At 38.2% G+C, this 15,250-nt stretch overlaps 1 protein-coding gene across 1 annotated transcript in view; it reads right to left on the bottom strand.

Annotated features, from left to right (window-relative positions):
- The window catches only part of SLC28A2 (solute carrier family 28 member 2), a 30,641-nt gene extending 19,249 nt beyond the window's left edge, over window positions 1-11,392 (bottom strand). The window contains exons 1-3 of the mRNA XM_049781705.1: window positions 11,312-11,392; window positions 11,102-11,190; window positions 51-139 (exon numbers count right to left, since the gene is read on the bottom strand). Of these exons, the coding sequence (XP_049637662.1) occupies window positions 51-139; window positions 11,102-11,190; window positions 11,312-11,392 (259 nt within the window). The remainder of the gene's footprint in view (window positions 1-50; window positions 140-11,101; window positions 11,191-11,311) is intronic.
- Between the last annotated feature and the right edge of the window lie 3,858 nt (window positions 11,393-15,250).

Here is a 15,250-nt window from a genome sequence, read left to right as displayed (position 1 = left end):
TTTCCCAAAATAATTGTGTCTTGCCCATCCATAAATTTTCATCATCTCACCTAAGCACAACAGGACCTTCAGAATCTTCTTGAACAAGCCGGCATGTTTTTTGTAGAAACATCTTGCCCTGGTGAAAGGCTGTTGCTTCCTACTGATGAAAACCCCAAAGTTAAAAATATAAAAAATAAAAAAAAAACTCAAGCCTTTTGTATCAATTTCTATGGCATATATTACTTGGTTGGGGAAGACTCTTGATTAATAAAGTAAATTATTTTTTCACAAAGATGTTACTGTGTAAGCAATGACAAAAAATCCTGATTAAACCTTTCCTAGATTAACCCTCCCCCAGCTTGAACCCAGTAATCTTTTACAATAGAAGTGTCAAGGGTACACATTTGGGAAACTCTGGGGATCTACTCCTTTGTTCTGGAGAAGTCTACATGTCCACATAAAGAAAAATCCAATTCTTCTAGGATAGAGCTTTCACCTTTCTCCCAAAATCCTCACTAACCTCTAAACCTAAATAGTCATTAGTTGAAGACAAATGGCCAGGATAATACCATGGCCCTCAAGAATCCCTCTGCTCTAGAGAATGGGGAAAGAACATTAAGTTCAAAAGGGTGCAGGCATGGCAACTCCCAACAGCTAGGATGTTCCTTAAAATAAGAGGGTAAGCCATTTTTTTCTGCTTTTGATTAAGCTTCTGGCCAATAGCAGATAATTAAGTTTGTTTTGTTTGTTTGGTTTTTGGTTTTTGGGCCACACCCAGTGATACTCAGGGGTTACTCCTGGCTATGTGCTCAGAAATCGCTCCTGGCAGGCTCTAAGAACCATTTGGGATGCTGGGGATCTAATCCAGGTCTGTCCTGGGCAGTCACGTGCAAGGCAAACACCCTACCACTATGCTATCACTCTGGCTCCTGTTTTCAATTATTATTGAATGACCATGAGATAGAGTTAAAAAGTTGTCAATGGTTGAATTTCATAGAATATTCTAGCACCCATCCCTTCACTAGTGTTCATTTCCAGCCTCCAATGTCCCCAAGTTCCCTCCCATTCTCTACCCCCAGTAAGTAAGCCTTTTGACAGCAGGAAGTAATTATAGATGATAGACCTTCTCTGATGCACCCCTTAAAGATGTAAGCGTTAATTCACTGAGGAGGGGAGTGTTGTAGACAGCTATACGAGGAGTTGGGAGAGACTGGTAATGAGTTACTTGAAAAAATAAAACAAGAAGAAATTGCCTAGTGCTCAATTCTTCCAAAGGCATGACAATCCCATCCCCTTGAGATATGATTTTTGGAGAAGTAGAAAATGAGTCAGATATAGATCTGAGATATAGAAGCAGAAACTGAGACACCACCCAAAGAAAAATGGACCCCTTGAAAAGGAGAAGCTTTCAAAGAATCTAAAGGTCTTAGTAAGAATATGAAAGAACCATAAGAGTCCAAGGTTTGGGGATCGAACTGATAGAATAGTTGGTAGGGGTTTGTCTAGCACACAACAGACCCAACAGAGTTCAATTCCCAACATCCCATATCATCTCTTAAGCCTGCCAAAAATGAGCACAGAGCCAGGAGTAACACCTGAGAACCACCGGTGTGAAAAAAAAAATAAAGTGTCCAAGTATTTTTTCTGTTTTAATGCTCAAATTAATTTTGCTGTATGCAGAGAACTGAAGACCAAGTTCATCTGAAAAAAAGCTGTAATATAAAATCAACTTTCAAAAGGTTTTTAAAGGTTCACTCACCCTGGAAACTGGCTCATATCTCAATCTGAGATGTGTACTCTCAGCCATTTGGCCTCTAAAGAAAACCCATGTTCTTTCTCAACATGTTCTCTCACGTTTCTCTGAGAAAATTTCCTTAAATAAAACTATTTTATAACTACAAACACACACACACACACACACTAAATAGGGTCACTGAGAAAATGCTTGAGCTACAGGATAGGTAGGGCCTGAGAGCTGATGGCCAGCAAGTAAAACTATTGTCCTTTGACTACATACAAGGCAAAAGTCCTACCCACTGTACTATCATCTGGCCCCATATTTTTGGGTTTTAGACACACAATTACTTTTGACCCTGCTCAATGATTAATTTTAGTGCCTTTTGGGACTATATGTCATACCAAATACTGAACACAGGACAACTGGGTGTAAAGCAAGTGCCTTACTATTGCTCTAGCCCCCAAATATAATATAGTTTGAAGGTTAGTATCAGTGTTTCATAAAGAAGTTAAACTGAAAGAAGAACTATTTGAGAGATGGTGAAACTTGATAATGGCCATAAGGTACTGAAGTATTTCCCACTAAGAAGTTCTCTAGGTTATGTATGGAAGGTTTCCAGTATGAACTACCAATTACACTCTTACTACCTGAGCCTCAAATAGTGACAGAGGATGAATGAGGTTAGGAGCAGTACTGTTCGCTGAACAAGATGCATATGGGCACTCTGTGTAAATGAGGAGTAAAAAAATGTCCTTGTCTCTCCTCAGTGACCCTACCCACAGGATAGGGAAACTCTCAAAGCAAGACTGCTATTCCAGAGTCTGGAATGCTGTGTTTAGTAGTGCAGTGAAATGCAAAGGATAGCACTCAGAAAAGAACTTGAGCAAGGTGATAATGTGAGCAGATAGGTTTTTTAAGAAGATCATCCTGGTGGCAATGGAGTAGGAAATGAATTACAGGCCACCTAGGGAGTAAGTGAGGGTGCAGAGAAGTGATAAGAGGACAAACAGCACAGGTGTTAGCCGAATAGCTGGGGTGACATAAATTCTAGCCATTACTGATTCAGTGTAATCGCAATCTCCAAAGGAGAGGACAGAAAAGAAGAAACAGACCTGGAGAGATAGTGATTTATTATCTCTGTCTGACTAGAGTCCAACCTAAAACCAGACGTGGTAAGAAAACAAGAAACACAAGCTGACAGACGTTTAAGTTTAATGTTTAATTTTACGTATGTGAGTGATCACTAGAAATAGTTGGGTAGGAAGCAGAAAAAGATGCAGGTTTCAGACATGACATTATGAATCAATATTCTAAAACAGGGATAAAAAGAGGAAAGAAATGACAGAGCATGAGGTACAACAGGCAAAAAGAATCTAAAGAAATAGAAAGTTTAGGAGAATATGTCACTAAAATCAGTTAAGTTTCCTGAAAGAAACAGACAGGTTTATTGCAGAGATATTCAATGAGAAATGAAAATGTGTATACATTAAACTTGATAAAGAGATTCTACCATTTAGTTAAGAAAATTTCTTAGGGTCCCACAGGTCCAGGAAGGAAGTTTTAATGAAGAAGAAATTAATAAAGAACTCATTATTGATAGGTTTCTAGAGTTGAAGAGTACGTGCACCCAGATTAAAGAGGCCCAAAGGGTACCAGCTAAAATAGACAAAATACAAAAAAAAAAACTTGAAGACACCCCTAGTCAGTACTGAAAGCAGCAAGATCAATAAAGGAAATCATGTAGAAAAATTAAGATTGATAGTAGACTTATCAAATGACACCTAGTGGGCCTAAGACAATGGTGGAATGTAGTGTAAAAAAATAGCTAGTGAAATGAATGCTTAATCAAAATACTTTACCCAGCCATACTTCCTTTCATTTAGATTTGATGAATAATACATAACTTTATAGATGAACAACAACTGAGGAACTTCATAGACTTAAAACCAACTTTACAAGAATATTTTAATGGAGTACTTAAAGACAAGATAACTGTCACAAACATGCCAAATTTCTACAAAAAGAGGGTATAAAACTCCAGGATAATAATCTCACTCAATGTCAATGGCCAAAATGCAACAATTAAGGGACACAGAGTGGTAATATGATTAGAAAATTGGCCCGGGGCCGGGCGGTGGCGCTAAAGGTAAGGTGTCTGCCTTGCCTGCGCTAGCCTAGGACGGACCGCGGTTCGATCCCCCGGTGTCCCATATGGTCCCCCAAGAAGCCAGGAGCAACTTCTGAGCGCATAGCCAGGAGTAACCCCTGAGCGGCACAGGGTGTGGCCCAAAAACCAAAAAAAAAAAAAAAAAAAAAAAAAAAAAAAAATCCAGAGCACAGCTTCAGCCTGCGACATAGTCTTGTGGTGTCTGAAAAGTGGCTCCTAGAAGTCACATATCAGGAAATATCCTTGAGCTGGAATTTCTAAAAACCTGAATCTGGTAGCAAACAACAGTCCACAGTGAAGGGAGGTGGGAGAAAAAGGGCCACTGAGAGTAAATCAGCAGCAGCAGCAGTGGCAGCTTCTTTTTGGGCCAAAAAAAAATTTTTTTTTTTTTTTTTGGTGTTTGGGCCACACCGGAGGGTGCTCAGGGGTTACTCCTGGCTATCTGCTCAAAAAAAGCTCCTGGCAGGCACATGGGGGGGCGGCATATGGGACGCAGGGATTCGAACCAACCACCTGGGTCCGCTGCTTGCAAGGCAAACGAGGCTGTGCTATCTCTCCGGCCCCGGGCCAATTTTCTTTTTTTTTTTTTTTTTGGTTTTTGGGCCACACCCGGTAACGCTCAGGGGTTACCTTACCTCCAGCGCCACTGCCCGGCCCCTGTGCTCTGGATTTTATCCAAACCCACAGACTATTTTTAAAAGACTTCATGATAGGGCCCGGAGAGATAGCACAGTGGTGTTTGCCTTGCCAGCAGCCGATCCAGGACCAAAGGTGGTTGGTTCGAATCCCGGTGTCCCATATGGTCCCCCGTGCCTGCCAGGAGCTATTTCTGAGCAGACAGCCAGGAGTAACCCCTGAGCACCGCTGGGTGTGACCCAAAAACCAAAAAAAAAAAAAAACAAAACAAAAAAAAGACTTCATGATAGATAGATAGATAGATAGATAGATAGATAGATAGATAGATAGATAGATAGATAGATAGATAGATAGATGATAGATAGATAGATAGATAGATAGATAGATAGATAGATAGATAGATAGATAGATAGATAGATAGATAGATGGATGGATGGGTGGATATATTCGTATATTTCTTTAGATATATTTCCTAAATAGATATAATTCTTATTATCTATTTTCTATTGTAGGGGCAGTTTTTCCTATTCCTTTTCTTGGATTTGTTTAGTAGGAAATTCTAGTAAAGTTTCTCTTTGGTTCTGAGTTCATGTTAGAACTAGATTATCAAAATTGTTTAGCTTATTATTTTTACCCCCATATGCACCAGTAGTATCACATGGCATTGTTCCTTTTTGCATAGGAACATTTAAATGGGAAAATCTTATGTGAAAAAACAAGTTCTTATTTAATAGAAACAGGAGCACATACATTTTATATTGCAGTGGGGACTTACATCCTGAAGATTTGTCATAATGACTTGGCTTAGGCTTCAGAAGATCAGACATTAGCCATTCACCTCTGAACCTTGGATATCATCTATAGAACCAGCATGGTTTTCTGAATTAGACTTCTTCCAGGGAAGGCCTTAATGCTGCCCTGGCAATGACTTGCTCCAGTATGGGTTCATATGATCTTGATGACTCAGAAATAGCAACAACTTGCTTTCAGGGCAGGGTTTGCTGCATTGTCACATAATGGTGAGATAAAACCAGAAGACACTCCATGTCACTTCAACATAGGATCTGTACAAAAAAACTAGGATCTCTAACTACAGAAAGCTGACTGCAACAACCGTGACTGAAAAGAACTTTTACTGGAACCACAAAGAAAGACTTTGGGGTTAGACAACTTAGTATGCCCAGAGCCTGTAGTTGGTCTTATTGCAGGATGCTTCATGGATAGGATCTCCCTGTTTTCAGGCCAAAGGTTTTTCCTTTTTATTTTCCCCATCTCTTGCTGTGTCTATGCAAAACAAACAAACAAACAGACACACACCCTTTTTTCTTTTATTTTTTTATTTCTTATCTTTTAAATAAGGTCTTCTGCTTTTTTTTCCCATGGAACCTTGGGACACAGATTACTTTGTTTTAGCACACATTTCTGCATTTTTCTATATATCTAAGAAGAAAGGAATAAAAGAAAGGCTGGGGGCCAGAAGCCAAATGGTCTCAGATGCACTAGAGGAAAAAAAATAAGGAACAGAACTAAATATCTGAAACCAAGGTCAATGACAATAGAATCAAGAGACCTACAAACTTTAACAATCTAAACTTAAATGGGCCTGTTATACTGACAGGCCAAAGGAGGCCAAAAGGGTGGCGGGTATAGGATACACTCTTGATGGAGGGAGGTTGACACTGGTGGTGGTAATTGCCCTGATCACTTTATATCTGAGATTCAAGTATGAAGGAATCTGTAGATCAACAATTGTTTCAATAAAATAAAATTAAAAAAATATTTTTAAAAGGACAGAAAATTGAATCCAACCTTCTACTACCTACCTCCCCCCCAAAAAAAAGCCCACATTTTTTTAAATTTGTATAAAGCTTTATTTAGTTATAGTGGGCTACAAAGCTATTTAATATTAAGTGTTAGGCACTAAATATTCCAACATTAATTCCCTTAACCAATATTCACCTTTCCCCATCAGCATCCCCTTCTCATATTATCAGTATTTCCTTTTCGTCCTTCAGCCTGGCCTCTATAATAAATAATTTTTATATTATAAAAACCCCACATTTTAAACAGTAAGAGCAAACAACACCAAAGTTAAGGGTTAGAGGACAATATTGCAAGCAAGCAACCCCTACAAAAAGACCAGGATGACCATACTTGTATCAGACAGCAGTGACCTTCAGTTAGGCTTTAAAAAAGTTAAGAGGCAGAGAGAATCATTCATAATAGATATGTTCATCAGGAATAACTCGTGCTTATAAACATATATGCATCTATCAATCGGACCAGCAAACTACTTGAAACTACTATTAATAGAGTTTAAGAAAGGGTATTGATAGAAACACAATAATTAGTTGAGACTTTTAGTTTGAGACCTTTAATGCTACTCTGTCACCTCTCAATAGACCACCAACTAGAGCTAAAATTCAGCAAGGAAATATTTGCTTTTAAAAGAAATGGCAGGGCCCGGAGAGATAGCATAGCGGTGTTTGCTTTGCAAAGCAGCCCGATCCAGAACCTAAGGTGGTTGGTTTCGAATCCCGGTGTCCCATATGGTCCCCTGTGCCTGCCCCAGGAGCTATTTCTGAGCCAGGAGTAACCCCTGAGCACCGCCGGGTGTGGCCCAAAAACCAAAAAAAAGTAGAAATGGCAGATGGGGGCTTAGTGTACATAAATAATCTAGGCATATATATTAAATATATATTTATACATATGTGTATATGCTAAATACATATACATATAGTAAATCTATAGTATACATATGTATACTTACATACATATAAATTTATAGTATAATACATATAATACACATATTATATATGTATATTTAATAATACATATAAATATATTAATATATTAGTGTGTCTTATATAATATAAATATATGTATTTAATATAATATAGTCATGTGATATGATATATATGTATATGAATACTATAGTATGTTTTATATATTTGATATATAAGGTTTTATCCTCCTAAAGTTGATATACCAGTATATTCTTTTCTAATGCACATATGACATTCTCCAATATATACCACATGTTGAATGACAAAACATAATTTCATAAAGTCAAGAAGATATAAATTTTATCAACTATCTTCTCAGACCATGATGAAAATAGGAGTTAATCATGAACAGAAATGAAGAAATAACTCAAACACCTGGAAATTATATAGCTCACTACTAAACAACACAGTGGGTCAGAAAGAAAATCTAAAGATTCCTGGTAACAAATGCGAATAAGGGGACAAGCTATCAGAACTTGGGGGACACAGTAAAAATGGTGTTATGAAAAAAGTTCATTGTTATGCATCCATTCATCTGGAAGAAAGAAAGGGCTCATATAAATTTCTAATTGCAATCTTAAGAAATTGGAAAATGAGGGGCCAGAGCAATAGCACAGCGATAGAGTCTTTGTCTTGCACACGGCTGACCCAGGACAGACTTGGGTTCAATCCCCAGTATCCCATATGGTCCCATATGGGGCCAGGAGCGATTTCTGAGTGCACAGCCAGGAGTAAGCCTGAGCGTCACTGGGTCTGGCCCAAAAATCAAAGAAAAAAGAAAATGGAATGATCAGCAAATGGAGCCCAAACCAGGTATGAAGAAGGAAATAATAACTTAGAGGATAAATTAATAAATTGGAATACAAAATATCCAAAATATTAATTAAACCAAGAGCTGATTCACTACCAAGGTATACCAAGTTTTTCATTTCTGTGAGCTTATAGTATTTCATATCTCTATTCTAGTATCTACCATAAAGTTTGACTCTGTCATTTTCCCTTGTTACCTCTCTTCTTGGATATGGGCATATAAAGATAAGGCTTATTTCTGTATTCTATCTTTATAGTCTTGGAGTCTGAGTATCTTGCATGTGTTATTATTACAAGTAGTAATAAGCGTTAAACCCATAATAGTTATTTTCAAAGGCTTAGATGAATGACAAAATGGGTAGGTAGATAGAGCAAATCCAAAGAAAGTTTATTTCCAGCACTTTTAAGGTATAAAAACAAATATATTCCACTGACAATAAGGCATATAAAGGGAACAGGAAATCAAAAAATTAAATATCACACTGAAAACAAAAACATATAAATAAAAATAAAGGCATCACACTGACAACAAAAACATATTAATGGAAGGAGACTCAGAGGACAGGGACAGATACACAAGGATCCAAGTTTGATTCCTAGCAACCCATACCTCCCCCAAACATTCTGAGTGTAGCCTAGAGACCCCAGTACTATTGGTCCCTAAATTACAAGGCCATGCATTGAAGCATCTTATCCAGTTGGCTGAGCATTTGGGGAACTAATTCACATGTGCAGAGCATGATCCTCTAACTGGGATCCCTGGTGCCACAATAAAGTGTGAGTACTCCAGCACACTGCAACTAAGTGTGTACAGGTACTGCCTCTGAGCTATGTAATCCCAGGTAAACACAGCAATAAAATGTGCATAAGTTCCATAACTAAAGAATGTGAACACTGGAAAGGACCTCAATCAATTGTGTGTGACATACTTTCTTATCATCACAACAAGCCCACCAAAAAAAAGGAGAAATAAATAAGAGAAATAAAAATAGTGACTGGTGTTCAATGGTAAAGAGCATTCTCATATGTGAAGACTTGGGTTCAATAGCTCATGAAATAAATGCATAAACAAACAAGTAAATAAATAAGAAAGTATTAGACCAAAGAGATGACTCAGAGGACTGAGCATAGGCTTTGCATGGAGGAACTCCAATTCAGTCCCTGAGCACTCCCAGGAGCAACCCTCAAATACAGAGATGGGAAGAGACAGTTGGGAGAGTCGATTGGTTGGCAGTTGGGCCTGGACATGTCCCTGAACATGCCCCATTGGACATGCCCCAGTGTCATGCCAGGATCAAAGGAGAAACTTGGGGCTGAAGCGGTGGCACAAGCAGTAAGGCGTCTGCCTTGCCTGTGCTAGCCTAGGATGGACTGTGGTTCGATCCCCCAGGGTCCCCTAGGGTCTCCCAAGCCAGGAGCGATTTCTGAGTGCATAGCCAAGAGTAACCCCTGAGTGTCAATAGATGTGGCAAAAAAAAAAAAAAAAAAAAGGAGAAACTTAACTTGGACTGTTGAAGGGGTCCAAGAATAGTGACCAGACAGTGCTGGCTGACTCACAGGGGCCAGAGATAAAGCATTGGAGAAATGAAAAAAAAAAAAAATACTGAGGTGGCTTTAACTCTTGAGCAATGTTAATTTGGCCCAAAATGAGAGGAAAGAACTATAAAATAATTGCATTAAAATGATCTGTATATGCATGTATGTACATCTGTACATGTGTGTGAGAGCACATATTGTATGTATATAAGTCCTAGTTTTGATACGTGACAATCCCAAATTAATTAATTTAATTTAATAAGAACTTAATCTCTAAACAAATATAAATGAATTTATATATAAAATCCAAAAATGGGCAAAAAATTAACCTCTAAAAGTCATGATGGTGATCACTCTTAGAGAGACAGGGATATAAAATAGAGACAGATGAATAATGAAAGGAGGCAATAAAAAGCTGTTTCACTCCAAAAAAAAAAAAAACGTGAGGTGGCATCACTATATACAAGTTGAGGGTTAATTCTAACTTGATAATAGAGGAGTAGAGAAAAGAAATTTTAAGAGGGGCCTGTGAGGTGGCGCTAGAGGTAAGGTGTCTGCCTTGCAAGCGCTAGCCAAGGAAGGACCGCGGTTCGATCCCCCAGGGTCCCATAGGGTCCCCCCCAAGCCAGGGACAATTTCTGAGCGCTTAGCCAGGAGTAACCCCTGAGCATCAAATGGGTGTGGCCCCAAAAAAAAAAAACAACAAAAAAAGAAATTTTAAGAAATAATGTTGGCAAATGAGACATCACTTTATATCAGTGAGAATGGTATATACTGGAAACAACCAGTGTTAGCAGTTAATAGGTGAAAAAAGAACCCTCATTCACCATTAGTGCTATTGTTTTGTTGTTGTTGTTGTTGTTGTTGTTCACTCTATGGAAAACAGTATGGAGATTTCTTAAAAAGAAAGAATAAGGGTCAGAGTGATAGTACAGTGGTAGGGTGTTTGCCTTGCATGCCGCTGACCCAGAACAGACCTGGGTTTGATTCCTTGTGTCCCATCTGGTCCCCCAAGCCAGGAGCGATTTCTGAGCACAGAGCCAGGAGTAACCCCTGAGTGTCACCGGGTGTGGCCCAAAAGCCAAAAAAAAAAAAAAAATAGAAAGAAAGAATAGAATTCCCATATGACCTAGATCTAGATCACACTTCTTAGAATCTTCAAAATAAAAAAAAAAAAACATTAAGTCAAAAAGATTAATTCACAGTTATATGCATTGCAGTCTTTAGCACAACAACTGGATTATGAAAACTACCCAAATGGCTCACAGGGATAATACAAGAGTTAATTACATAAAATATGTGTATAAATATTAACTTCATATGGGTGAATCTTATCTCCTCAATAAGAGCCCAAACATCCAGAGAATAAAGTGTAACCCCTTCTGAGTTTCCTGGTCACACTTAATTGTTCCTAGGAACCTTCAACTCCAGAGAGAACACCTGTACCTCTGGTGACAGGGAGGCCCCACACCATCCCCCAGGCTGTGTCCTTGCTCTACAGTCCGCCTGGTTTCCTCCGGATTTATTGCTTCTTCCTAGAAGTACAGGAAGAGTTGTTGTGAATGATGGGGCTCCACGAGAGCTGATGGGGATTTACAGTAATCCCAGACTCTCCCCAAAATCATCCAGCAGCCCACAGAGTTGTATGGAAATTACCGAGAGCTCCAGTTCTGGGTTCTCTATGCCCATCTTCACCATGGATACATCAATGACCTCGCTTCCATTTCTTTGCTCCATCTGCTTTTCTCGTCAATAAAAAAAATAATAAATATGGGGCCCAAAGTGTAAAGAGTGATCATTTTATAATGAAAGGCTGGTTATACATTTTAGAGGGTCTATGGAGAATTTTTTAAATATTTTTTGCAAGAAAAGCAAAAGTAAAAATCTTTAAAGATTTAGCGATTTTCTTTTTTTGGTTTTGGGGTCACACCCAGCAGCACTCAGGGGTTACTCCTGGCCTTATGCTCAGAAATTGCTACCTCCATGCTATCTCTCCAGCCCCAATTTAGCTATTTTCTTAAAAAGAAAGAATCAGGGATAGGAGAGACATTCTACCCAGTAAAGTATTTATTTGTCTTCCCTGTGACTAATCTTAATTTAATCCCTAGAACTACATAGAGTGCCCCAAGCACTGCCAGAAATGATCCTTAAGTGCAGAGCCAGGAGTAAGTCCTAAGGACCACCAGAAAGTCCCCAAACATAAATTAAAATATAATTTTAAAATAAAAATGGAAAATAGGAAGCAGCACTTTTTATATAAATTAGGACAATTTTTCCCACTGTGAAAAGCTAGAGAAGAAGTAATATGATTAATATGAGAAATGAATAGCAGAGAGAGTTTAAATGAATAAGTAATTCATCCAGGAATACAGAACGTGGACGGACAATAATTCTGCTCTGTCCTTAATGAAGAGTCAGACAGAAACTCCAGTTAGACTAGGGGAGCATGGCTGAATAAAAAGAAAACAGAAAAGGGAGTGCTGGACTGGGAAGACCCCAAACTCCCACATGTTACTGGAAAACAATATTAACAGCTTTCAAGTTTCTCATGAATGTAGCGCAAGAATTGTTTTTCAAGCAGCTACCCCAGAGCTCCTCCTTAGTTAAATATAAGAACCCACATGTATAATAATCATTATCTACATAACTATCCCAAATACAGTTTTAAAGCAAAACAAGAAAACCAAGAAATTAAAGTCAATCTCTGAGCTTTAACCACAAGTAGTCCTAGCACACAAACATTCAAAGACCTAAGTCCATTCTGAAATGTCCTTTACTTTGCAGAAAATTTTCTTCCCAAAAGAACTGGTTTTATTAAAACTGATCTCTTCAACACCTTAAAAATAATTTCATTAAACATACATAAGAGGACAAATTTTGTTGTATAAATTAGGATAGTCATAGAACTACTTGAAATTTGGTCTAAATATGATCAATTAAGAAATTTGACAAATCAAGTCCCTGGCCTCCCCCATCACCCTTGCTTACTCGGGTTAGTAGGATTCCTGATGACTCCTTAGTAAAGAAAAAAAAGTCAGCTTTCTGAGACCATCTTGAAGATCTATGGGAGGATTTAGGAATTCAATTCACAGGATTGGCTTATTTTAAAGCCCGCCTTTAGTGAGCATGCTCCCTTCCTGCAGAGACATGGAACTCTCAAGTTAAATATTTATTAAACTGAATTTGTTTAAGAAGTTCTACACTTATTTACAGGGTGCAATCTAAAAATTCTGCCACAATTCCAACCAGGCACATCAGCAGAAGCTTTTGTTCGGCATCAAAATCTTCACTCAGGACTCTGCAAGAAAAAAAGTAAAAGAAGGACACTCAGAAAATTTACCATTTATAATGTAAAAAAATTCTAGATACTAATAGAAAATAGAACTATAGATGACTCCACTGAATGACTGCTAACAAGTCATTTTAACAATCTATTTTGCTATTGTATACTTTCCCTGGCACTGTTTTGGCCTTTTAGGACACAAACATGAATTATCTTTGTCATGAAGCTTATTACAAATCAGAGAAGAAAGACAGATGGATCAAGAAACACTTCACTATGTTGGTAACATTTGCCCAGCATCTGGAAAGTATTGAAAGATAAGGCAGGCAAGATAAGGACCCACTGATGGGGAACAGGAAAGACATACCAGCAGAGGTACAGAGGTAAGACTTTCCCTGACATCTCAGGAAGCTGCAAACTTTAGTTAAGAATGAAAGGAGCTGGGGCCAGAGAGATGGAATGGAGGTAAGGCATTTGCTTTGCATGCAGAAGGATGGTGGTTCGAATCCTGGCATCCCATATAGTCCCGAGCCTGCGAGGAGCAATTTCTGAGCTAGAGCCAGGAGTAACCCCTGAGCGCTGCTGGTTGTGACCCCAAAACCAAAAAAAAAAAAAAGCATGAAAGGAACTGTTCAATAAGTTAATTACCAAATAAAATGAGATGGTAACTAAGAATTGGAGGAGAAATATGGATGGGATGTAACATTCTATCAAGAACTGTCTGGAGATGCAGTAAACCACAGTAGAATGGCTCTAGATGTAGACTGAAGTCTGAGCTCATCCAAAATCAAAGAGGCAAAAGGAAGGTGGATTGAAGATTTATATGGGAAAGGGGAAACCAGCAAGGTCACAAAAGCAATCATCCAAGTCACACATGATAAGGCTCTAAAATAAATTGTAGGCAAAGAATAGAGGAAAACCCTGGTTGTTAATGGGAGTGAAGAAAGAAGTGAACTGAAGGTAAATCTTCAAAGTTAGCCTGAACTATTTATATCCTTAAGCAATAGCCAGATGTATATAGTTCTCTAAAAATATAATGTTTTCTTTTTTTTTTTTTTTTTGGCCCTCCCCATATAATGTTTCTTATCCATATGATTTCCTCTGTGTCTACTGTCCCTTCTCAGTAACCCTCTTTATATATTTAAATCCCTACTTCTCTGCAATGGGCAGACATCAATATGCATCTGAGGTTCACTTGAACTACAAACATCTCAATTCTTGGTGTACTCTGGCTTCAGACTGGAATGAGAAACTGCTCTTTGCAAACAAAACAAAACAAAACAAAACAAAAAAAGGAAAGAAAATCATTATTCCTGTCTGCCCTCTGGCCCCATCTAAGGTTTTTTCTATGCCTGCACAGAATAGAGTTTCACAAAGAAACAATATGTGAAGTAAATGTATTTATCTAGAAATAGTATGAGAGGAGAGAAAGAAATGAAAAATATCTCCATTTTCCTTTACAAAGTTAGTCTTATAAATTTATCCCCAAATTGCATCCACTTCGGGCTTTCTTTTTTTCTTTTTTTTTTTTTTTTTAATTATGAGAACAAGGAGTCAAAGAAAGAGGACAAGGTAATGTTACAGTGGAAGGACAATCACCCATAACATAATTCTCAGAAGTCCCCTTGCTGATATCTTAACTTTGAACTTTCAGCCAAAGAACATTAAGATTACTTCGGGCTTTCTATGTTAATAATAGTGCTTTGGTCAGGGGTTGTCAAGTGGAAGAACTTGAAACTTTTGCTGTTTTGTTTTGTTTCTTTTTTTTTTTTTTTTTTTTTTTTTTTTTTTTTTTTTTGGTTTTTTGGGTCACACCCGGCAGTGCTCAGGGGTTATTCCTGGCTCCATGCTCAGAAATTGCTCCTGGCAGGCACGGGAGACCATATGGGACGCCGGGATTTGAACCGATGACCTCCTGCATGAAAGGCAAACGCTTTACCTCCATGCTATCTCTCCGGCCCCTGTTTCTTTTTTTTAATAGTCTTATCATGACCTGTTGGAATTTATCCTTTAAAGGGTTTCAGCTTTCTCTGGGACTCCCTTTCTGCATCTCAATGTGTTTCCAGCCTTCATGCCTTTTAGGATGATGCCAGAGTAGGTTCTTTCTTCCTCTATGTGTGTGTGTGTGGGAGGGGAACTACACACACACACACACACACACACACACACACACACACACACACACACAAATCTTGCTCCTATCTGATTCAAGTATAATCACATCCTAGAACAACTACTTTTACCATGCTGAACCCTTTCTTGTTAGTATTAACTAAAGCTTTCCCAATAAGATCACTAAGAAAAATTAAGTA

The sequence above is a fragment of the Suncus etruscus genome, chromosome 10 (assembly GCF_024139225.1).
Source record: "Suncus etruscus isolate mSunEtr1 chromosome 10, mSunEtr1.pri.cur, whole genome shotgun sequence".
In the NCBI taxonomy this organism is placed as follows: Eukaryota; Metazoa; Chordata; class Mammalia; order Eulipotyphla; family Soricidae; genus Suncus; species Suncus etruscus.
The sequence above is the reverse complement of the archived record's forward strand: the minus strand, read 5'-3'. Positions and strand labels throughout refer to the sequence as shown.